At 51.7% G+C, this 21,736-nt stretch overlaps 9 protein-coding genes across 9 annotated transcripts; 7 read left to right on the forward strand and 2 right to left on the reverse strand.

Moving 5' to 3' along the window:
- Positions 1-1,287: 1,287 nt before the first annotated feature.
- On the forward strand, positions 1,288-1,863 carry N7473_010689 (uncharacterized protein; the record flags this gene model as incomplete). Its single annotated transcript, XM_057156628.1, has 2 exons — positions 1,288-1,368; positions 1,435-1,863. The coding sequence occupies 2 exons, from the start codon at positions 1,288-1,290 to the stop codon at positions 1,861-1,863; spliced, it is 510 nt and encodes a 169-aa protein (XP_057005283.1).
- Positions 1,864-2,822: 959 nt separating this feature from the next.
- Positions 2,823-4,550, forward strand: N7473_010690 (putative ubiquitin conjugating enzyme E2). Its single transcript, XM_057156629.1, has 3 exons — positions 2,823-2,848; positions 2,937-3,272; positions 3,371-4,550. Exons 1-3 carry the CDS (start codon positions 2,846-2,848, stop codon positions 4,370-4,372), a joined length of 1,341 nt encoding a protein of 446 aa, XP_057005284.1. The 5' UTR covers positions 2,823-2,845; the 3' UTR covers positions 4,373-4,550.
- A 233-nt stretch (positions 4,551-4,783) lies between these two features.
- On the reverse strand, positions 4,784-5,481 carry N7473_010691 (vacuolar protein sorting-associated protein 54; the record flags this gene model as incomplete). The annotated part of the gene is made up of 2 exons (XM_057156630.1): positions 4,784-4,901; positions 4,952-5,481. Coding segments are annotated over 2 exons (648 nt in total), but the record flags the coding sequence as incomplete, so codon positions are not given.
- Positions 5,482-6,071: 590 nt separating this feature from the next.
- Positions 6,072-7,372, forward strand: N7473_010692 (uncharacterized protein; the record flags this gene model as incomplete). Its single annotated transcript, XM_057156631.1, has 2 exons — positions 6,072-6,236; positions 6,299-7,372. 2 exons carry the CDS (start codon positions 6,072-6,074, stop codon positions 7,370-7,372), a joined length of 1,239 nt encoding a protein of 412 aa, XP_057005286.1.
- Positions 7,373-8,036: 664 nt separating this feature from the next.
- On the reverse strand, positions 8,037-12,344 carry ssdA (mRNA-binding translational repressor SSD1; the record flags this gene model as incomplete). Its single annotated transcript, XM_057156632.1, has 4 exons — positions 8,037-8,076; positions 8,157-9,517; positions 9,579-12,175; positions 12,248-12,344. The coding sequence occupies 4 exons, from the start codon at positions 12,342-12,344 to the stop codon at positions 8,037-8,039; spliced, it is 4,095 nt and encodes a 1,364-aa protein (XP_057005287.1).
- Positions 12,345-15,229: 2,885 nt separating this feature from the next.
- N7473_010694 (putative RNA export mediator Gle1) lies at positions 15,230-16,894 on the forward strand (the record flags this gene model as incomplete). Its single annotated transcript, XM_057156633.1, has 2 exons — positions 15,230-16,051; positions 16,127-16,894. 2 exons carry the CDS (start codon positions 15,230-15,232, stop codon positions 16,892-16,894), a joined length of 1,590 nt encoding a protein of 529 aa, XP_057005288.1.
- Positions 16,895-17,639: 745 nt separating this feature from the next.
- On the forward strand, positions 17,640-17,978 carry N7473_010695 (uncharacterized protein; the record flags this gene model as incomplete). Its single annotated transcript, XM_057156634.1, has 1 exon — positions 17,640-17,978. The coding sequence occupies one exon, from the start codon at positions 17,640-17,642 to the stop codon at positions 17,976-17,978; it is 339 nt and encodes a 112-aa protein (XP_057005289.1).
- Positions 17,979-19,240: 1,262 nt separating this feature from the next.
- On the forward strand, positions 19,241-19,447 carry N7473_010696 (uncharacterized protein; the record flags this gene model as incomplete). The annotated part of the gene is made up of 1 exon (XM_057156635.1): positions 19,241-19,447. The coding sequence occupies one exon, from the start codon at positions 19,241-19,243 to the stop codon at positions 19,445-19,447; it is 207 nt and encodes a 68-aa protein (XP_057005290.1).
- Positions 19,448-20,084: 637 nt separating this feature from the next.
- bgt1 (1,3-beta-glucanosyltransferase Bgt1) lies at positions 20,085-21,711 on the forward strand. The gene is made up of 3 exons (XM_057156636.1): positions 20,085-20,601; positions 20,678-21,141; positions 21,226-21,711. The coding sequence occupies exons 1-3, from the start codon at positions 20,342-20,344 to the stop codon at positions 21,459-21,461; spliced, it is 960 nt and encodes a 319-aa protein (XP_057005291.1). The 5' UTR covers positions 20,085-20,341; the 3' UTR covers positions 21,462-21,711.
- Positions 21,712-21,736: the final 25 nt, after the last annotated feature.

Genomic DNA, 21,736 nt, shown 5'->3' on the forward strand with positions numbered 1-21,736 from the left:
GTCAATCCAGGATGGTGTGGTAAGAGAGAAACTTTGGATGTTCTTATGACTGGGCTTCTTGGGGAGGAATGCGTATGCCGCCACGCGGTCTGTCGAGGGGAGGTTTTCTTCAGGCATAACGCAGTGGACTCGATGGAGGCTTTTCGGGCGAGGGTGCCGAAGTGAACTGGACCACGCTGTACTCCTCTTCTCCAGATAGACTTGCGAGATGTTTGTACTGTAAACTGGAACTACAAACTTTACTGTTCACTATTGCCCACCATTCTTTTCAATACGGAGTACATACATACTTCATACATACTTCATATGTACAATTTTTTCTATGCTTATGATCTCTCGATTTTGCTTCTCCCTATTAACAATAATGGATCTGTATCATCCCTGCTCCTCGTCAGGGGGAAAGAAGCAAAGACGGGATGCTCCCAGCTCCCAGGACCCCTCTCTTAATTAAGTCCATCATCATCAATTGACCAAATACTTGTTTCGTATGATATCGCCACGCCCTGTACGTAGGAACGCCCTGTACGTAGGAGGCTCCGAATGGCCGTGCGTTGCAATAAAATGACAGGGTGGGTGGATCCTCAATGATCCAAACTAAACTTGAGAATCAAACGTACGAAGAGTCGGAGAAAACTCCTTACTATTTTCTGTTATGCGTACCATTGTAGTGATCCTATGAACTCTAGGTATCACTACAACTATCAATGAGATCTACACTCTCCAAACGAATAGTATTATGTATGTAAATCACTATTCCGTCCATGGTAACCTCGTCAACCAAAACAGCTTACGCCAGCGTTGCTGCACGGCAGTCATCCGGTGTGACCCCAGACACTCACCAAAATAGAAACCCTTCGACCTTGCAGATCCAGCTGCCGCGCTAAATCGATTCCTACCCAGGCGAGGCCCACTCGGTTCGACGATTTTCTCCTCTTTTCCAATCAATTCCACTTATTTCTTAGGTGTTCGGTGGTCCGATTGGCCAACCCTCAGCCCAGATGGCTGAGGATGGCGGATGGCGTGTCAGTGCTTGTGTACAGAGCACAACGGAGGAGACTGGAGATCCAACAGATATAAGACAATCCCCCGTTTTCCCTGTTTCCCAGTCAGTATACGTTTTGTTTGTTTCCCTAGACAACCAGCTTCCTCTTTAATTAATATCCCGCCGACGCTCGCTTTGCTCGCCGTGACTTTCGCTCTCTTCCTCTCTCTCCACCTCTACACATCTCCATAAACATCTTCTCTCCCAGTAATATTTTCTCAACCACACAAATCAACACCATCAAAATGCGTGCCTCCTTCATCGTCGCCTCTCTCTCGGCCCTGGCCATGGGTGCCATCGCCGCTGACTCCTCCAGCTCTACCGAGGTAAGTACAATCTTTCCAGGAAACACTTTCTGGTTGACCAACCGATTCTAACTACCATACTCATAGGGTAACCCTGCCACCAAGTACCTGACCGAGACCAACTCCCTCGGTGTGGTCACCGGCCAGCCTGATGCCGTCACCTCTCAGCCCGCTGCCGTGACTACCCAGCCCGCCGTTGTGACCTCCCAGCAGCCTGCTGCCTCCATCCCCGCTGGCCTGACCTCCCCCGTGGTCACTCCCGTCACCAACAGCGCCTCTTCCAGCGGCAGTGCTTCCACCTCTACCTCCAAGAGTGGCTTCACCTCCTCTACCAAGTCCTCTGGCACCTCCACCGAGACCAGCACCTCCACCAAGACTGGCTCGTCTTCCTCTTCTTCCAGCGGCTCCTCCTCCAGCACTGCCTCTAGCTCTTCCTCCACCGGTGGTGCTGCCATGGCCACCGCTGGCCCCATGGGTCTGGCCGGTCTGGCTGCCCTGGCTGCTTTCGCTCTGTGAAGCAGCTAGCTCTACGAGTTATCTATGACCGATATGAACTTCTTCATCTCGTGCTGAGAATCCATTCCCTGCAAATACTCCGAAATGGATTCCAGGTTTGAAATGAAGTGGAACATGGTCATAACAATGCGGGCTGCCCATTCTTTTTCAGTTGGTGCAGTCCATGGGACGAGGGACATGAAAATTCTAGCAAGGTTTCTGGTTGTTTGTTCGTTACTTTCCTTCTTTCGCGCTTAATATTCGGGGACATCTGTAATTTGGCCATCTCATTCTGGGGACAATCTGTATCTGTTTTTATTTTGGTTCGTCAATCGGACAGCGTACCCATGGCGCACCCGTTTCCCCATCTAACATTACATTTTTTATTATTCTTTAACGTCTTTTCCATTGTCATGATTAGCTTAGCTTAATTCTTTGGTAAATACAAGGTCGGACAGACTCCCATTCCTTAACTGATGTCTCTGACGATTGGTTATTGCTAGACCTCAAAGTATAGACAGCCTAGGTGCTAAGGTCACTGGGTGATAATTTGTTACAGCGCTGGCAGTATATGCCTGAATTTACAGGCCTGACTCTCTAGATGGAGCTACAAATCTCAATCTAACCCGTCGTGGGCTCTCACATCAAGGCCTTGTGGGACCGACTGTGGACCTTTCAACAAGTGGAACTTGACGAACCAAGACCCGTAGCTTTATTCAATGGCACTTAAAAGCCTAGTAATGCGTAGGGTAATATATGAAAATAAACAATATACCAATCGACTTGTATACATCCAAAGCTGAGCGAAGATAAGCAAAGCTAAGCCATGTTGACACGAGTGTGCCCGATTAGGAAACGTAATGAGTTAACGCGGTCGCGTCAACACGCGTCACCGCCTCCACTACATCGGGATTAGCGGCTCCAAACAACCCGTCGACGAAGTAACCAACTGTTTTGTTTCGCTCCAAGCTACTTCATCATCATCACAACTGCACCCGCCATCATGGTAAGTCCCATCCCTAAATTCACATCTATCCCGATGTGCATGATCAAGCGCGCAATAAGTGCTTCACTGTACTGACACGATGGTTAAGGTCTCCAACTTGCGCCGGTTGGCGACAGACCATGCTGCCCTCAACCGTGACCTTCCACCGTACTACCTCTTGCTACCACATGATGGCCGTTTCGCCATGGGAGACGACCTTTCTCAACTGAAGGTGCTCATCACTGGGCCTCCGGGCACCCCGTACGCAGAGGGTCTGTGGCGACTGGACTTGAAGATGCCGGAGGATTATCCCAAGAGCCCACCTAAGGCGACCTTCCGCACGAAGATCTGGCACCCGAATGTGGAGGAGAACACAGGCGCAGTTTGTGTGGATACTCTAAAGAGGGACTGGCAGTCCAAGCTGACCTTGCGCGACGTGCTTGTTGTAAGTGTTGCCGTCTGAAAGCCTCGCTCACCCTAGTGGTTTCCCTGGTTAGTCCCCTGCGGATCAGTTAAGCTGACCCTGTCTTCTCTCACCTGCAGACCATTTCCTGCCTTCTCATTCACCCAAATCCAGACTCTGCCCTCAATGCAAGTGCTGGAACCCTTCTCCGAGAGGATTACGAGGCATTTGCCCATCAAGCCAAACTGATGACCTCGATTCATGCGCCAATTAAACCTGCGATGCAAGCTGCTGTGAAGGAAGCCAAGTATCGAGGCGAGGATCCCAGTTCCATCCCGGTGGACCAAGATGAGGTCCAAAGCCCTCGCCCAAGAAAACAGCCCCGCTTGCGATCCAACATCCCCAAGAAGACAGTCCGCAGACTGAATCCGCCTGAGAATCACCTGCCACACGCTGTCGTTGAGCCCTCCCTGCCTACTCTTCCAGAGAACGGCGATCAAGATGACGCCATGAACGACAGTGAGAACGAAAGTCTCGCTGCTTCAGGCAAAGAAAATGACCCCTCACTATCACCAACTCCCGTCCTCCCGGCACCTCCAAGCCCACGCAAGAACACGCTTGGCAAGCGCCCACTCTCCGTCATTTCCACCTCGTACCCCGACGACCCGGACGCGGATATGATGATCATCGACTCGGACTCTGAGGAGGAGGAGGAGGAGGAGGAGTCTGCTCAGGTATCTCCTTCAGCCCGAAACATCGCCGCCAATTTCATCCATTCCCGACACTCTCCCTCGCCGCAGCGCAATCCCCCCAAGCTGTCTCCGAGTAAGGGAAACAACACTCCCTTCCGCTTGCGCGATGATCTCCAAATCTACGAGGATGTCCCCGATCGGACTCGATACAACGGAAAGGAGAACCATGACTCTGGCTTGTTGGGCCTGAAGGAAAGACCCGACATGCAAGCTGCGACACTCGGCAATAGCACCAACCCTCTGTCTTCGGGACCGAGCCCGACTCTGCCCGCCCCCTCGGTCACTTCAAAGGCCAAACCTCCTCACAGGGTCACCAAGAAGGTCGGCGGAAGCGCACGCAAGCCTGCCGGGACCAAGTCAAAGCCCCGGATTGGTGTACGCAGACTGTAATTGTCTCTGCGAGTTCTCCGTTTCATTTGCTTTTGCTTTGTTTTCTGCATTTGGGTTTTCCATTTGCTTGATGCCATACGATACCCCCTGGTTTATGATTGATAGAAACGGAGTGTTTGGTGTACATTATGGGGGAATGAATTTAACTGATTTTCAATTTAAGAGAAATTGACTGCAAACTGCTTGCTGTGCCTAAGCTCTTTACTCTAAAGCATCTTCATGATTCTTAAGGCTTGGGTTTCTTTATCTGATCCACGAATTCCCTAAAGAAGCCACGGTGCTATTAGCTCCATCGCAGCCGTGCTTTCGCCCGCCTAGCAACCTCGTGAAGGCCACTTTCATATTATTGGTGGAGCATTTACTATGCGTTTTGGGCCGTTCATTGTGGTATACGGCGTTTTGCTCTTACGCGGGCCTGCTCTCGCTCGTACTTTTCGCCTTGACAATATTAATTATGTGCACGCCGAGCACTTGTCCGCCGTCAATCTTGCCGAGCTTAGATTCAAGAAGCTCCGCATCTCGCAGAAGCCTACACATTGTTTAGCCAGCAACGAACATATTCTCGAACAAGATGCTAACCTCGCTTTTCTGGCCTCGGTCTGTATCGCCGCACCCTCGAAAGCCTTACTCCATTGCTCCTTGTAGTTCGTAAAGACCTGTCCGACAATCATGCTCACGGTCACCGTGGGCAGGTGCTTGCTCAGCACTCGGTGTAGCGTGAGCACCTCTTTCGTGAGCGTCTCTATGTGTAGACTGACGTTCCTCTGCACCTCATCTTCGTCATCCCATTTGATCTTATTCATCTCTTTGATGCAAACGGTGGCGCGAAAACTCATTATGTTGATGAGCTTGTCGTGGATAGCGGACTGATGGTCTTGGAATATGCGCTTTAACCGGTCATACTCTGCCATGCCGGGGACTGTTATGGACGGTCGCCGACGAACACACTCGCGCACGTAGGGTATCAGAGTAATGAAGAAGGACAGCGACTGCGAGGCTAGGGCCAGGTGTTTGGTATCAATGTTTGTTAGCCCAGCTGTCATCAAGAGGTCCCCGCAAAGCTGAGCTTGCAACAAGATCACTTGCTGCGCAACGTCACTAGTCTTCATTTCTACTATGAAAAATGCATTATCTCAATAAGGAAAAGTTTTCTTGCGGATAAAGTGTTCGTTTGGTCTGACGGGATGTTTCTCGAGGATCAGTCTTTGAGAGACTCGGCTTGCGAATTGGGTGAGTTCCTTTTAGGGCGCAGTAGATGAGCTTAATCAGTTAAATACCGATTGATACATTTCAAATGAACCATTGATATTACCGTGTTGGTATCAAGATATCAACGTTTGGCAAGGGTATTACTCCTCCTAAGCAGGCATCAGTCAGTGTTCCTTGATCGGATGCTCCAACCGGCACCCGGAAGCCGAGCCCGAGTCAACCAACCGAGATACCATCATCAGGAGTAGTTTCTCGGCCAAGTGCCCGATTGCCGATTCACCAGGGCTGTCGATTAGGAGGGGTTATTACTATATATGACTCAAATAAATAATTGATTCTGTCCTAGTTCACATAGCTAAATATCACTTTCATCTGTTATAACCATCACGAATTGACACTGGTACGCTTGTATCACGCCTTGGGACATACTCACATCGATATTTCTGGAAGAGATTCTAAATTTCAACAGACACTAGATTATTAGAAAGATATGGCATTTACAAATCTCGGCGATCTACCAGTGCTACCGCAGCCCGAGTCATTCGCCCTGACAGCAGCCTACAACGAGGACACATTCCCCAACAAGGTCAACCTAGGACAAGGCGTCTACCGAGACAACAATTGCCAGCCATGGGTCCTACCTAGCATAAGAGAGGTAAAATCAAATCCGATACCCCCACAATTCAATCCACCAATCTCATTCTCACTCCAATCCAGGCCGAACAAACCCTCCACAATCAACAAGTCAACCACGAATACCTCCCTATAGCCGGCCACGCCCAATTCCTCACCAAAGCACGCGACCTCCTCTTCAGTCCTGCAATCGCCTCGCAGGACAATATAACAAGTATCCAAGCCGTCGCAGGAACAGGCGCAAACCATCTCGCGGCGATATTCTGTGCGAGGAACCTTCGTCCTAAGAACGTGTTCATTTCTGATCCAACATGGGATAACCACCATTTGATTTGGGAAATAGCCGCACCCAATGTGACAAGAAAGCTATACCCGTACTATGACCCGTGTACCCGGGGACTCAATTTCGACGGGATGCTGTCTGAATTAGAAAAGTCCGCTGAAGAAAACGATGTCGTGATTCTACACGCTTGCGCCCATAATCCCACCGGCATTGATCCGACGCAGGACCAGTGGAAGAAAATCGCCGATGCCGTGCGACGCAAGAAGTTGATCGTGATCTTTGACTGCGCGTATCAGGGTTTCGCATCTGGAGCTGCCGACGCCGACGCATGGGCGATCCGATACTTTTACACCACGCTATTCACCGAGTCATCATCCTCAACCGGACCGGCAGGAATGTTCGTCTGTCAATCACTCTCGAAGAACTTCGGACTCTACGGTGAACGAATTGGCGCGCTTCACTTGATCACTCCACCCTTGCTCCCCACTCAGGGAGCCAAGGCGCATCTAGTCCGATTGGTTCGCGCCGAGATCTCATGTCCTTCTTTGTTCGGTGCCCGGCTTGTTCATACTGTTTTGGATGATACTGAGTTAGTCTCCAAGTGGCACGAAGATGTGAAGACGATGGCGCATAGGATTAAAGGTGTCAGAGCATTGCTGAAGTCGGAATTGGAGACGCTTGGTGCTCAAGGGGATTGGGGTCACATTGAGCAGCAGATCGGTATGTTTAGCTTTACTGGGCTTTCTAGTGCTCAAGTGCAACAGTTGAGGGAGAAGCATCATATCTACATGTTGAGCAATGGGCGCATGAGCCTCAGTGGATTGGACGAGGGCAATGTTGCGTATGTTGCTCAAGCCATTAAAGATGTGTTGTGAGCGTGCGTGAGGGTCTGGATAGACAATCAATATGACCATGTTCGAAACTCGATGCTAGCACCTAAGTAGCCACTTCGGGGATCATTGTAGAACTGCAAGAATTCTGAATTTGTACGTTTACTAATTGAAAAGCAAAGGCGATGTGAATACCTGGATTAATAGAGGACTCTTCGGAAACTATCGAGCTGCAATCAATCTTTCTCCCTTGAACCACCCATTCCAAGCATCGCGCAAGACTGCAAATAATAGCAAAGACCCCCCGAAAGCGCAAAGACATGGAGGAGGGAAGGGGTTTGGAGAGATCAAGCTGAAAGGTAGGGCCACACTTTCTTTCTTTCTCCGGGAGAAGAAACTCAGATGCTCGCAAAATAAGGAAAAAAAACTAAAAAAAACAGACAACCGCTGCACAACATATAACAGACAAATAAGTATAAGGGACCCCCAGGACACGTCGGAAAGATGAGTCGGGTAGAGATATAAGGGTGGATCGGTGTTATCAGAGGATTTTCAGATAATGATATGTTCGATCCGCATGTTGGGGGAGAATTATGTCCATGGGGGTTGGGAGATCATGGGGGCCATGCTCAAAAACACCCAAAGAATTTGCAGGATAGACATGCAATAATATTTCCCAAGAAAGGGGGACAACCGCTGCAGAGCACTTTTACAGGGCATAGGGGTTGACGGACCGGACAGTCAGGCAACTGCAAAATGAAGTTAGTATGGGATGTGCCAATCAAACATATACGGCAGAAAGTAGTGAAAAGAAAAGGATGAAACTTACGGTGGGCTCTTGCTGAGGTCGGTCTTCAGAATGATAGGGACCCGAGTCATCTCGGTGACATCCTGGATGAACTCGCCATCTTCCTCTCTCAGCTTGAACAGCTTCAGGTACTTCTCCTTGTTGGTCATCTTGCTCTCAGGAGCATCGCTGGTGCTTGAAGCAATCTTCGGGTCGGAGCGAGTGCGGTGAGGACCCTGCTGGTGGTGACCGTTGCGAGTGGGAGAGGGAGGCATGCTCTGGGTCGACCGGTCGGCGGAGTTTAGAGACACGCCAGCGGCCAATTCGGTCACCTCGTCGACATCCTCATCGTCATCGAAGAGGGCATCAACGTCATCCGCGGACATGGTACCAGTCTCGGTCTGCTTGCGCATGGCCTCATCGCGCTCGCGAGCACGCTCCTTGGCAGCTTCAGCCTCACGGGCAGCGGCAGCAGCCTGGGCTGCACGAGAGTTGCCGGGCTTGGGACGCTCATCCTCGGGAATGTACGCAGAGGAAGGAACACCCTTCTCCCAGTACAGCTCGAGAACACGGCTGTCCTTGCGGTACTCGGCCTTCTTCAGCGGCAGCTGGTCACAGTGGACGCGCTTTTCAAAGCCGAACTCAGGAATGAGAACGTCAAAGGCGGACTCGTAGACGCAAAGAACGATACCCTCACTGATGAGATCTCCACCAATCTCGTGAACCTTCCGGTCCATCTTGCGGCAGGCCTCGATGTGCACACTCTGCTCCTGAGCATTGAGAGCCGAGTCCTTCTTGTTGTTGCAAAGGTCGGCGGTCTTGTTCAAGGATTCAGCATCATCGGTGAACTCAATTGCGCCCTCAGAAAGGACAGCCTCGAGCTGACGGTGCACAATAACGTCGGCATAGCGGCGAGAGGGGTTGGTGAAGTGGGTATAAACAGGCACGTTGAAAGTGTAGTGCTGGCGCTGCTCGTCCGCGGCACCAGTGCCAACAAAGTACTTGGCGCGCTGCATAGCCTTGGAAAGCAGAGTCTCCATACCCTTGCGCAGCTCAACATCCTCCACCTTGCAAACCGAGCTCTGGAGGCTGCCGCTGCTGGAGGAGTCGATGTTGTAGCCGAGACGGTTCATCCGCTCCACAAACAGGGTCAGACGGCGAGGGTTGGGGGAAGGCTGGCGACGCAGGAATGCCTTTTCGGGCATAGCGGTGACCAGCTTCCGGGCAACGTAGAAGTTGGCCTGGCGACTGAGCTCCTCCACAAGCTCGTGCGCCGGGGTAGAGTCGAAGATGTTGTACTCAACGGGAACATTCTCATCATCAAGCTGCTGAAGGAGACGCAGGCTTGGGACATTGGCCGCACGGTTGCCGAACCGGGCATCACGGAACTTGTTCGCAACATCCTAGAAAGAAGATCGTTAGTTGAGTGTCTGATTAAATACGGAAAGGAAGACGAAGACTTACGTTCAGCAACTGAAGGTTGTCTGCAGTGATACCAGCACCGGTCGAGGTCGACTTGCCAGTGAGCACAGAGTTAACCTCGTCATAGCCGAGGCGACCAGCGCTCTTGATGACACCCTTGCCGATCCAAACGTCGTCGTCTATCGCACCAGTCTCCGGGTTGGCCTTGAAGACAACGCTGACCGTCAGGCGGTCCTCACCGGGAACAAGGGAGCAAAGCTCAGTGGAGACACGGGGAGGCAGCATGTTCATGACACGGTCCACCAGGTAGACCGCAGTGCCGCGCTTCTTAGCTTCCCGGTCAACGAGAGAGTTACCCTTGACGAAGTGAGCAATATCCGCAACGTGGACACCAATCTCAACCATTCCATCGGCAAGCTTCTTGACGTGGAAAGCATCCTCGAGGGCCTTGGAGTCCTCGGGATCGATCGTGAAAGTGGTTTCCTCACGGAAATCACGGCGAGAAGCAAGCGCGTCACCTTCCTTGGCGACTGACCAATCCTCCCAGCCAATGCTCTTGATAACCGCATCAGAGAACTCGTCAGAACCGAAGTTGTTGTCACGAAGAAGGGCATCGGTCTCAACGCGCAGGTCACCCATCTCTCCGAGCTGCTCGACAAGGGTACCGAAGGGGTGCAGGGAGGTGATGGGCCAACGCTTGATGGAAGCAACGAAGATGCGGTTGGCATAATCTTGGTGCTTCTCAACGAAGTCCCGAGGAGCCTGCTCAGTGGGGATTGCGATCAGGGGCACACGCTTGTCAGTAGGCTTGAACCAGACGATCTTAGGCTTCTCCTGGTGGCGATCCTGGTGACGACCGTGAGCACCATCTCTGGCCTGACGTTCAGCCTCCTGCTTCTCCTTGGTTGCCTGGCTGCTAGGTCGAAGAAGTCCAAGAGTTCCGGAGAACATCTGTCCGGCAATGCGCTCAACAACTGCAACGACGTGGCCAGCGTACAGAGGCTTCTGCTCGTCGCTAATCTCGTCCTCCTCAACAAGCAGGAGGCTCTGGCCCTCAACTTCGACGTCATCGTTCTTCTTCTGGGTGGGACGCTGGCGAAGACTGCCACGGCGGCGGATGCTTCCATCCGGACCGATCTCCTGTCTGTCGCCATTGGAGTCAGAACGACCCAACTTGTCATTTCCAGCGTTGCTGCCAGAGCGTGCGTCGGTGATATCCTTGCGCTTCTTCTTCTCCTCCTTTTCCTTTTTCTGGTTCCACACTTCATCAACGTCGAGGAGCTCAATGGCGACAAAGTCACCCTCCAGAGCACGGTTGCGGTCCTTGCTACCGCAAATGAAGATATCGGCGTCCAAGTCGGGTGTAGTCACGTAGGCATCGGAACGGTTCTTCTTGTTGACGCGCAGAACACCAGCAACGAGTTGACCGTTGCTGATCAGCGCAGGCAGATTGGCCTGGGGCAGGTAAGGAGTGAAAAGAGTCTTCCGCTGCTGCTGTTGCTGCTGTTGCTGCTGCTGAACAGACAATTGAGGAGGTGCGTGCTGACTCGCCTGAAGGCCTCCCATGCCCTGGCCGCTCTGCTGCTGGAGGGCCTGGAGTTGAGCAAGCTGCAGAGGGGTCAGCTGCGCTTGGCCGCCGGCGAACATTTGCGGGTTGGCCATCATGACCTGTCCCTGCGGCAGCTGGATAAGCTGGGGCTGACCCGGGTACTGGAACTGGCCGATGGAGCCCATCGACTGGTTCATAGAGCCACGCGAACGGTGACCGGGTTGGAACCCACCCTGCTGTTGCTGACCACCAAAGGACTTCTGTTGGTCTTGTCCTTGGTTCTGGTTGTTGGGCTGGCGCCAGTTGCCGTCGAAGTTTCGAGAGCCAGTGCGAGCGTGGCCGCCAGCCTGACTACCGCGGCGCTGGTTGTCGGGTTGGCCCTCGCTCGGAGCCGGGAACTGGAAACCACCTGCACCGCGTCCAGACAAGGAGCCTCGGTTACCACCAATGGCCATCGACTGACTGCGACCGTGGCCGCCAGCGCGGATGTTTCCAGCACGCTGAAGACCGAGACCCTGCGGTGCGGGAGAAGTGCTGGAACCGGGCTTGTCATCCGAAACAGACTGGTTCTCCGACCCTGGGGCGGGAGCAGGGAACTGAAATCCAGAGGCTGTACGCTTCTGCTGAGCCAGTTCGGCAGCCTTCTTCGCCTCGGGAAGGGCAAGGGAGTGGCGGCGCTGGTGACCTCCACCAGGGGGTCCACCACGACCACGACCGTGGTTGGTGTTCTCATTCTTCTGGTGATTATTTTGACCTTGCTGGTTGTAATCGGCGTATCCGGAAGCACCAGACGACGGAGCCGGGGGAGGACCCATAGGAAGGCCAGGGAGAGCAGACTGATTGCGACGGTGGGAGTGTTGGTTCGGTGCGTTCATGGGCACCCCAAGCTGCTGTTGCTGCTGGGGAAACTGGAAGGCGTTGACCTGAGGAGAGACACCACCCATGGAGCCGCCTGGAGAGAAGGCGTTGACCTGGCCCAGCTGTTGGGGCTGCAGGAGACCCATGTTCACGTACTGTTGGTGTGTCGCGGCAATCTGTTGTTGCTGCTGCTGAAGCAGCTCAATTTGTTGCTGAATAGCCAGTTGTTCCACTAAAAATGACAGGTGACGAGTTAGCTGGGCGGTCTTTGGGAGGGAGCAGGGTGACAGGAGTTTGATCGTACTCATCAAAGGGGTCAGCTCAGATGGACTTCTCCGGTGAGCGATGTGGAGCTTGCGCCCAGCAGGGCCTGGTACCCCAGACTGGCCTTGTTGATCCATGATCTTGATGGAGGAATACAGCTAGCACTGTAGTGTAATATGTGGGACGGACGGAGATTGAGATCCGGAGACAGGAGTGACTGGCGTTGCCCTCGAAAGGCAATCGAACCGAGTGAATTCGGATCGCGAACCGACCGCAGATGGGTTGATATATGTTCGAACGATCGTTCTCAAAACGATGATGGATAGGGTGAACTATACTGTAGGTCCAGGAAAGAGAGTGAATTAGCAAAAGGTGGATGATGACTGTGACGAGCTGGAGGGATTGTGGTCAAAGAACAAGAGAAAAGCAAGCCGAGAGGGAGGGACAAAAACAAAGTAGAAAGAGTCAATGTGGAAGGAGCGAGTCGGGAAGGAAGGAGGGACAGGAGATGGGGAAACAGTGATGACAGGCTTGTGGTCAGTGCAGGAGCAGTGTTGTCATTGCGGGCGGAGAAGTCGATGAGGGCAGGGACTCGAAAGCACCGTCCTCCAGGTCAAACCCCCAGGATCAAACCACTCCGCACCAACAACGTTCGCTTATCTTGAACCCACGCAAGCTTTGCAGATGGAAAGCAATGAAGCACTCTTACCTGTAAGAGAAACTAAAGCGAATCTCAAGACCCTAGCATACCAAAAATGACGTCTGCGATTGTCCAACGTGGGATGAAAATTGCTAGAAACGGCCAGAGAAGCTGTGACGGAGGAAGCCACAAGCAAGTCGCGGGAATCGAGGAGAATGGCAGTCGAAGTCAATTGCACCGAGTGCGTTGAACCGATCAATCCAAAGATCGACTGAAAAAGGGACGACGCTCGATTCGACGAGAGGAGTTTGGGAAGGACCGAGTCGGCGGATTGCAGGAACGAGTGCTTAGGACGCACAGGTAACAAGCAACCGGCACAAAAGGGTGGGAGGAAGCGGATTGAATCCTAAACGACCACCGTAGGAAGACCGAGGTTCGACTCCACGAGGTATAAAAGCTACTGCAGGAGCTTTCTTGAATTCGCGAGCAATCCCGGGAGTTCAAGAAAACCAAGCCCAGATAGTTGCACGTCCCCCGAAGAGAATGACAACAAGAGTAATTATGGGAAGGATAGAATAGACGATGCAAGCATCGACTGATTCGGCCTGAAGGAACGATGGAGGGAGGGGAAGAGAGAGAGAGATGGGAAAGAAGAAGAAGAAGGAGAAGGAGGGGGGGAAAGGAGAAGAAAGAGGTGATCATGGATCCATACAAAGCGGGTGTGGGGAGAGGGTTGGGTACGGAAAGGAGAGATAGTATAGTTCTGGTATAACGTTATATTACAATACCATTACAGCTACAGACCACATTAAACTGGATTGACGTTTCGTAAATACTATTTCACAGCATCTCAATACCAAAGCTCTCCCCAAGGCGGATGCCGTGGATGATCTTCATTGCTCCCGACGACCTCATCATCATCCTGATGCAGCCATGTGGTCGAGTTTGACTGATTCTGGCTTTAGACACATTACATGCCACTGAAACTGTATATCTCAAGTGGTGATAGCTTCTATGGGCAGTGGTGGTCACAGTTAGGATACAGGGATCTACATACGCTTACCCCCTCCTTAGTGACCTACTAGGCATTGGGTCTGAGTCGGCGGCATTAGTGGCTATCAAGCTGGAGCAACTGTCTCGAACTAGCGCCAAAACTGACGGGGCCCTGTGAGACTGGCTTAATAGCTGGACAGCCTGCTAACTGCTGCACATTGAGCTCTTCGTATTGTACATTGGAATGAAAAAACAGACTCGTCTATAGCAATTCATATGAGCTCTAATTACTAGCATTTCTTTTTTTTAAGCATGAATGGATGATGCTCACGATGATGCAAATGAACCAGAGTTCGATAGTTCCACCGCCGCCAGTTCCAAAGTTCCGTGGTCCAGCTGACTCAGCCGGTAATTTATTTTCCGCATTGAGCTCCGTTGGAGACTCTTGGCTTCGCGATAAACATCGACTGTTGCATTGGCTGGGGGCAGCGCGTCAGGTTGAACGGTACGTTGCCTACCAGGCTACACACTCATGGACATGCGATCAGGCATTGCTCTCCCAAGAGGCTGCTGTTTCCGTGGCTAGAGAAATTACTGGAATCTATTCATTGCTAACAATTGACGTTGCGATAGCATTAAATGGGACTTGACTTCGCCCTTGAAACCTCACACCCTCGACACATTCCTCCCTTCTCACTTCACTAAACTTGACGAACCTACCTATAAATCTGACATAGGAAGGACTGTTCACAATCTGAGAGATCGTAGAAACCGAGCTTCGTGATTGCGGCGAGCAATTGCCTGCGGCGCACTTGCTTGAACGGAACCTTCTTTCGCGCACCTAGACGTCACATTCAGTTCACTTGCTCGCTTCCTCTCTTACCATGAGTCTCACGACTGCCGTACTCTCACTTTGCCGTTAGAGACTTGGTCTCGTTGACGTTCCGAACTTCTCACCTGGTTCTTAACCTCCTTCTCCTCCTCGACCTCGAGTTCTTGCTCCTCAATACTATAAACCTCCTCAACTTCTTCCTCCAACCAACTTCTGCCTTCGACCATCTTCTTCCTCCAGCTCGACTACTTTCCTATCTCGACCACTTTCTTCCCTTCACCACCACTCTCTCTCCCATCCGCTACTCTCCCCCCTCGACTTCCTGCTCTGTCTAGACGAATCACTTCGTCTCGACAACTTACTACGTCTCAACCACCTTCTCCCCTTGTCTGCCACCTTATCCCATCCACCACTTTCTCCTATTGACTACTTTCTTCCCTCGACGACTTTCTCCATCTCAACACTTGCTCCGTCTCGGATTCTTTCCTCCCTTTCCTTTCATCTCACGCCCCAATCCGAACCATACCTTCTCCGGTCAAACCTACACATCTGGTACGATGACTCGGAATCACAAGTTCGTCACCGGCATGGACAGTTCGTCAAAGATGGATAGCCCGTCAAAGCAACTCTTGCTCGACTTGGTCAATGACCTTGAGAATGCGAACATTTTCAATACTGACCTTAAAAAGGTCCGAGCTTACGAGCGCAGATCCTTTTACGAGACGCTCGACCGGATTGATCGAGAGCTCGAGGCTCAACATACGGCTGCGCTGGACGAGGCTGCTGCCTTACATGACCGGGTGCGTGAGCAAGCCGAAGTCATTCTGCAGGAACATATCCGTGCCGAAGAAGAAGAGCGCAAGCGGCAAGAGGAGGCTGCGCGCAAGGAAAAGGAGCGCATTGAGCGCATCCAACGCGAGAAGGCAGAGCAACTTCGCCGACAACAGGAAGAAGCTGCGCGTGCTGAGGCGGACCGCAAGGCCAAGGAGGAGGCTGCAAAGAAGGCGGCGGAAGAAGCTGAGTGCGCAAGACAGGCAGCACAAAAGAAGAAGGAGCGCCAGGAGCGCGAAGAGCGGGAACGAGCTGAGGCCGAGAAGCGGAAGCAAGCCGAAGATGTCAAGAAGGCCCAGCAGGAGGCTGAGGCAAAGGCCAAGGCCCTTGAGCTGGGGAAGGTTGGTGTGAGCGGTCTGACAGCCGATGAAGCGCGCATTCAAGCCCGCTACGTGGAGATCCATAAGACGCTCAAGCAATTGCGGAGTTGGCTACAGGGGCTCGTTAAGAACGACCCATCTGCCAAGAAAGCCATGGGCGACATGCGCAGGTCAATTAAGAAGTGTGTTGGTCAATTGCGCGACGGCAAGGGTGTCAACAAGACACAGGTACGCCACTCCATTCATTGTTCGTTTGCTATGTGATTTACAACACAGAGTACTAACTTACTGTTCTCAATATAGACCCAGGAAATTCGCGCAGAGTTGGAGAAGGCCTGCCAGATGCCGGGGCCATCCATTGATATCCGCCCATTCATCGCATTCCCTCCCGATGAGATCGCGCAGACCGAGCATAAGGTGCCCGCGATGTTGATCTACGGGCTGAACATGCTTTCAAAGGCCCTGATCTCAGCGTTAATTGGAGAGGCCTCCATCAAGTCGGCCCATGCTGAGCCAATCGGCATCGTCGCTGCCCAAATTTTCTCTATGGACAGCTTCATGTTCAAGGGCTTGCCAATGAGTGACATCCTGCTCGCGAAGTACCGTGTGGTATGCCCGGCACTCTGGGGCTCCACCGGGGACGACAAGACCGAGTCAGGCCGGCAGGCGCTCGGCTGGTGGCGCTTGGAAGCCGGCGGCCCCTTTGTGAGCGAACAGACTCACATGGACCGCATGACGGCCCTGGGCGCCGGATTTTCCGCCCTGACGCTGCGCAACTTTGGGAAGGCCCAACGTCCCAACCCCTTTCCGAATACCATCTTCTGGACTTCGATCCAAAAGATCCTTACCATCGCTCCTGCCGACATGCAGGAAACCCAGATCGCTCTCCTCTATGGTATGCTACGAGGATCGAGTGAGCGGATCCTTGTCTTTTTTGGACAAGTTGGGTTGGCCCTTTTGCGCCGGGCGATCGTCGAGCTGCCTGCGGCTCTGCCGCGGCAGACCATGACGGTCAATCAGCTTAAATTGCTGAAGGATACCTACGCGCAAGATAGATGCCTCCTCCTCTAGAGAGGCGTTTGTTTTTTTTTGCTTTTGCTTTTGCCTTTGATTTTGCTTTTTCTTTTGTACGAGAGCGACGTTACAGCATAGATCTTGGGAATGTCGATAAGATTTTGCTGACATACGAGCATCGGGGGAAGATGGGAAGTCATGCCCCATTAGACCTAGAATTATGTTACCCATGACCACCTTTGAGCCTCGCAACATTACTTAGTTATTAATCCAAAGGCAATCTTGCGAGCGTTCGCTTTCCTGAAAAACATTAGACTAGATCTTAGGAGTTTCAATATTCTATATCCGTTTAGGCTAGTCATCAAATTAGATACAGTGGTAGTCCAGAAGTCTGAATCTAGACACCAGCGAAACAGTTCGATCCGATATAACCCAACTTTCTCTTTACGAAACGACCTTTCGAAAATCGTTCGGTTCAACTTTCTCGAGAACTCACGCATCATCTAATGGTCTCTCACCGCACTCGTTACAGATAACATGATTTTGACGACTAATTGGGATCTCAAAATTCGAGACCCTTCCTGTCCAGCCCCCACCCGCATCATAGCCACATGCCAACCCATCGACAAAAGAAGTAAGCAAAAGAGAACGACCACCCCTCAATTCCCCTCTTACAAGTTACAACCTCGCCATACCTACAATGAAACCCACCACCGTAATCACCCACCACCTTCCAAAAAGATGCATCTCAACCATCTCCCCCTCCAAAATCCACCATCCCCGACCTCCACCCCTCAGTACCATGGTTCCCCTCGGCAGTCCAGGCCGACAATCCAGACTTCCACCGACCACCATCTTCTCCTCACCCGCCTTCTGGATGCGGGCAGCCTATGCATCTCTTTCCAACAAACCGCCATCCCCGGTAAAGCCCGGATCGGCAAAGACCCACAACAACGAGCGTATGGCTGCGGACGAGGTCCAGGCCCCGTCTGTTAGCTTTGAGGGCCTAGGCATTAGTCGCAATATGAAGCTGTTTTTACTGGTAATTTTGGGTGTTTTTGGGAGTGTTGAGACTTATTTTTGGTGTAAAGCTATTTGGATTTGGTGGATTGGTGGTGAGGAGGGGGGTGGGCAGGAGTAGGTCGGACATGGCAGCGATGAGCTGGGTTATGTGAAAGTCGGTTGTTTGCATGTATTCTGAGGTGCTGAACTCGGCGTTGTGGGGTTGGTTCACTGGATACTCGACTCTTGGTGTGTATAATAGTATTTTTGAATCTCCACTATGATAACTTGACCTGATGAGATAGTTGGCCTTTGATTTCCCGGTTTGCCATCCGATTTCAGTATTCTCGGAGCCGAGGATCAACATATGTAGCACACAGAGTAGAACACTGGTTTCTTGGCTATATCGTCATGGAGTCACACAGGTATCCAGGTTGCGTGCTCTTGGGGTACCAGTACTACTCTACGTATAGGACCCTCTACTTCATATCCAACACGAAACAAGCGCTTACCAGTAATGTATAATGCTAAAGGTTGAATGGCAGGTCTTGATGAGCGTCTTCAAGGGCAGGTAGTTGGTAGTGAGTTCTTTCGGGCAGTTTATCTCTTCCAATTCCTACCAAGCTCGATATGCGAGAAAAGAAACCCTTGCATAATGAGCATGGAAGAAATCGGAAGAAATAAATTACCCGAAATGCTCGCTACTAGATACCTGATCTTCAAGGACCTTGTTAATACCTACCATTGGTATTAAGGCACTATACATGACTGGTAAGCAGAGATTTCATGCCGTATATAGAGTATAGGCCCCTAGACACAGAGTAGTTAGATAAGAAAGAGTCTTGTCATCCTGCATTGCGTCTGATCCTGTAGTTGATTGATTCAATTACGCTGATGTGGAAGACAGTTCATCCGATATGGGAGTGTTTTGATAAATTCAAGCAACTAACAAGAATCAGGCTCATGTGGATAGTCCAATGTCTTTATACCTGCAGATCCGGGGGTAAAATCGCGATTCGAGGGCGAGTATATAGGTAGTACCTCTCATATGTCCAAGTCTGAATGTATATCCAAGAAAGATGGTTCTACCACTCTTTTATCTCTCAAATTTCATGTCTTTTGCCACTCTTAAATCTATCTTTTGGATAACCTTGTAAGTGTGGAAACAGTAACCGTCCGAACATATCCGAATGGACCAGAACCCTTCGCTGTTGTTTGATGGATCATGGCAGTGCTGACCAGAACAGCGATGGTACCTGTTTGGTCAAGTTAAGTTCCCGAGGATAAACATGAGCAGGCTTTTTGAACTACAATTGGTAGAACAACCATCCTATAAGCACGCTTGAACGTAACCTCGGAGAACTAGATCAATAGGGTCCTTGAGATATTGAATTAGGCAATATGGATAACCAGGATGAAAACTTCGGCGGCGACGAAGTGTCCTGCTCAGATTCAGTTGCTCAGACCTCAATGAACCATAAGAATGATATTGCAGGAACTGGCGCTTGGTGGCTCGAACGCCCACCTGGCGGAAGCACAGGGAAGCATCAGATGGGGACAGCCGTGGGAAAGCCGTTGAAAGGCAAGGAAGACAATGGCTTTCCTTAGGGACGGTTTGTTGCCATCCGTGAGAGTTGGCCGGTTATACCCCACTTGTTGCGCTCATTCTCGTGGATGCCCAGGGTACGTAAGTATCTGGTTAATCGGCCATGGAGGCACAGTGACATCATGACTCTCGATCTCTCCATCGGGGAAGGCGATGCGAGGCTTGGCATTAGGTCAACTGGTGATTATGGGGTGACACAGTGAAACGACAGTTGACAGACAACACATCCTAAAGGGAAAGAGACATAGCAATGAAGCACAAGAGTAGCAAATCTCAAGATATCAACAGCGAAAAAGTGTTCGGGTAGTTGTTCTGGAAGACGAGGACGCCACACTCAAAGTGGAGTCCAGACCCTGAGCGAGATTTTGTTTCATCCACGGGTCCCAAAAGGGTAAAGTTGGGCCCCGTTGCACAGGCCCGGCGGGGGCTTATTCGGGTCTCATTAGGGACTTTCATTGGCCTTTGCGCTTGCCCCTTGATGGAGAAAGCCCAGTCGCTCCAGTCCCTGAAGGCCCTGCACCCTGCATCCTGCCAGGGCCCAAACCCTCTCGGGCCTCTGTGTGAGAGACCCTTTGGAGAGCTGATCACCCATCTGGAGCCACCCGCGTCCTGTCCCCCCCCGTTTGGCAGCCTCTTTGGGAATAGTCCAGGAGGCGACCAGTCTTATCCAACCCAAACTCTGGAGCCTTCAACTTCGTTCTTTCTACCAACTACAACTGCGTCCACTTCTGACGTCCTTCCCTTCTCTTCTCTTTTCTCTTTTATAAAGAAAGTCCATTCCTTTTCCTGGTCACTCCCTTCTCCTTCTTCCTATTCGCTTTGTTACATTCTTTCCCCAGCTTTTTCTTTTCTCCCGGAACCCCCTTCTCGACCATCGCGTTTCCTCGCCTGTCACCATGCGTGTTTCTGGCCTCCTTCCCATCATTCTGGCCGCTGCCCCGGCTCTGGTCTCGGCCCGTGGTACTTTGGGCTTCTCCCTCGGTGACAAGAATGCCGACGGTACCTGCAAGTCCACCAAGGACTACGAGTCCGACTTCGACAACCTGAAGAGCCTTGCCACCCTCGTCCGCACCTACTCCGGCACTGAGTGCGATACCCCTCAGAACATCATCCCCGCCGCTAAGAACAAGGGCTTCAAGGTTGTTTTGGGTATCTGGTAAGACCGGCGATGCTCCTATCTACCATTGTCCCATTGCCCCTAAGCTAATCGCACGGTGTTTTCCTTTTTTTAGGGTCGGCAAGCAGGACAAGAGCGATATGGGCACCAACGATGCCTCCTTCCAGAAGGACTTTGCCGCTCTCAAGAAGACTGTCCCCGGCAACGAGGACGTCATTGAGGCCATCACCGTCGGCTCCGAGACCCTCTACCGTGGCGATCTGACCGGACCCCAGCTACACAACTACATCTCCGCCGTCGCCAAGCAGTTCCCCAAGGTTACTGTTGGTACTGCCGACAGCTGGAACAAGTTCGCTGACGGCACTGCTGATGACCTGTTCACCACCAACACCGATGCCAACCCCATGGTGACCTACGTTCTGGCCAACGCCTTCGCTTACTGGCAGGGTACCGCCGCCGACAAGGCCTACAAGACCTACTTCGATGACATGTCCGGTGCCATGACCCACATTCAGAAGATTGCTGGCGACAACGCCGACAAGATCCGTGTGATCAACGGCGAGACTGGCTGGCCCACTGGTGAGTGACCCCGCAAAATACGGCTGCTATTGATTCTATGCCGAAGACCCTGTTCATGTGGCTGACCGTGTGTTCTCAATCTAGATGGTGGCTCTGACTACGAGGCTGCCTTGGCCGGTACCAAGAACGCCGAGACCTTCTGGAAGACCGGTGTCTGCGGCATGCTCGCCTGGGGCGTTGACCTGTTCTACTTCGAGGCCTTCGATGAGTCCTGGAAGCCCGCCAGCGTTGGTGACAACGGCAAGCCCATGGACGAGAAGCACTGGGGTCTGTTCACCGCCGACCGCAAGGTCAAGTTTGACACCAGCTGCCCCAAATAAGCGTGCATCTTAAGATGATGTGTGCTTGATTGAGGGATTTTTTTATTGGAATGTTCCCCTTCATGGTTTGAAAGGGAATGAAACTCGTAGATACTGTTATTTTCAGATTGTATCATGTTTTTGGAAAGCTCCCTTTCGTTGTTCATCAGTTTATTACTTTATTAACCATTCTCGTTGGGACTCGGGAATCGCGCATAGACGAATTGTTGTTTCTGGTCTGAAATCCGAATTGAATTGTGATACGGATGCATTGGTTCTTGTGTTGTCTTATGTCC

The sequence above is a fragment of the Penicillium subrubescens genome (assembly GCF_028828155.1).
Source record: "Penicillium subrubescens strain IBT 31985 chromosome Unknown utg000007l_segment0_segment0, whole genome shotgun sequence".
Lineage (NCBI taxonomy): Eukaryota > Fungi > Ascomycota > Eurotiomycetes > Eurotiales > Aspergillaceae > Penicillium > Penicillium subrubescens.

Bases quoted from the DNA above. Each gene is read 5' to 3' on its own strand.
- N7473_010690 (XM_057156629.1), top strand. The intron at 3,273-3,370 runs GTAAGTGTTGCC...TCTCACCTGCAG, and splicing joins CCTTGCGCGACGTGCTTGTT to ACCATTTCCTGCCTTCTCAT.
- bgt1 (XM_057156636.1), top strand. From the start codon at position 20,342: ATGCGTGTTTCTGGCCTCCTTCCCATCATTCTGGCCGCTGCCCCGGCT. The intron at 20,602-20,677 runs GTAAGACCGGCG...TCCTTTTTTTAG, and splicing joins AAGGTTGTTTTGGGTATCTG to GGTCGGCAAGCAGGACAAGA. The intron at 21,142-21,225 runs GTGAGTGACCCC...TTCTCAATCTAG, and splicing joins CGAGACTGGCTGGCCCACTG to ATGGTGGCTCTGACTACGAG.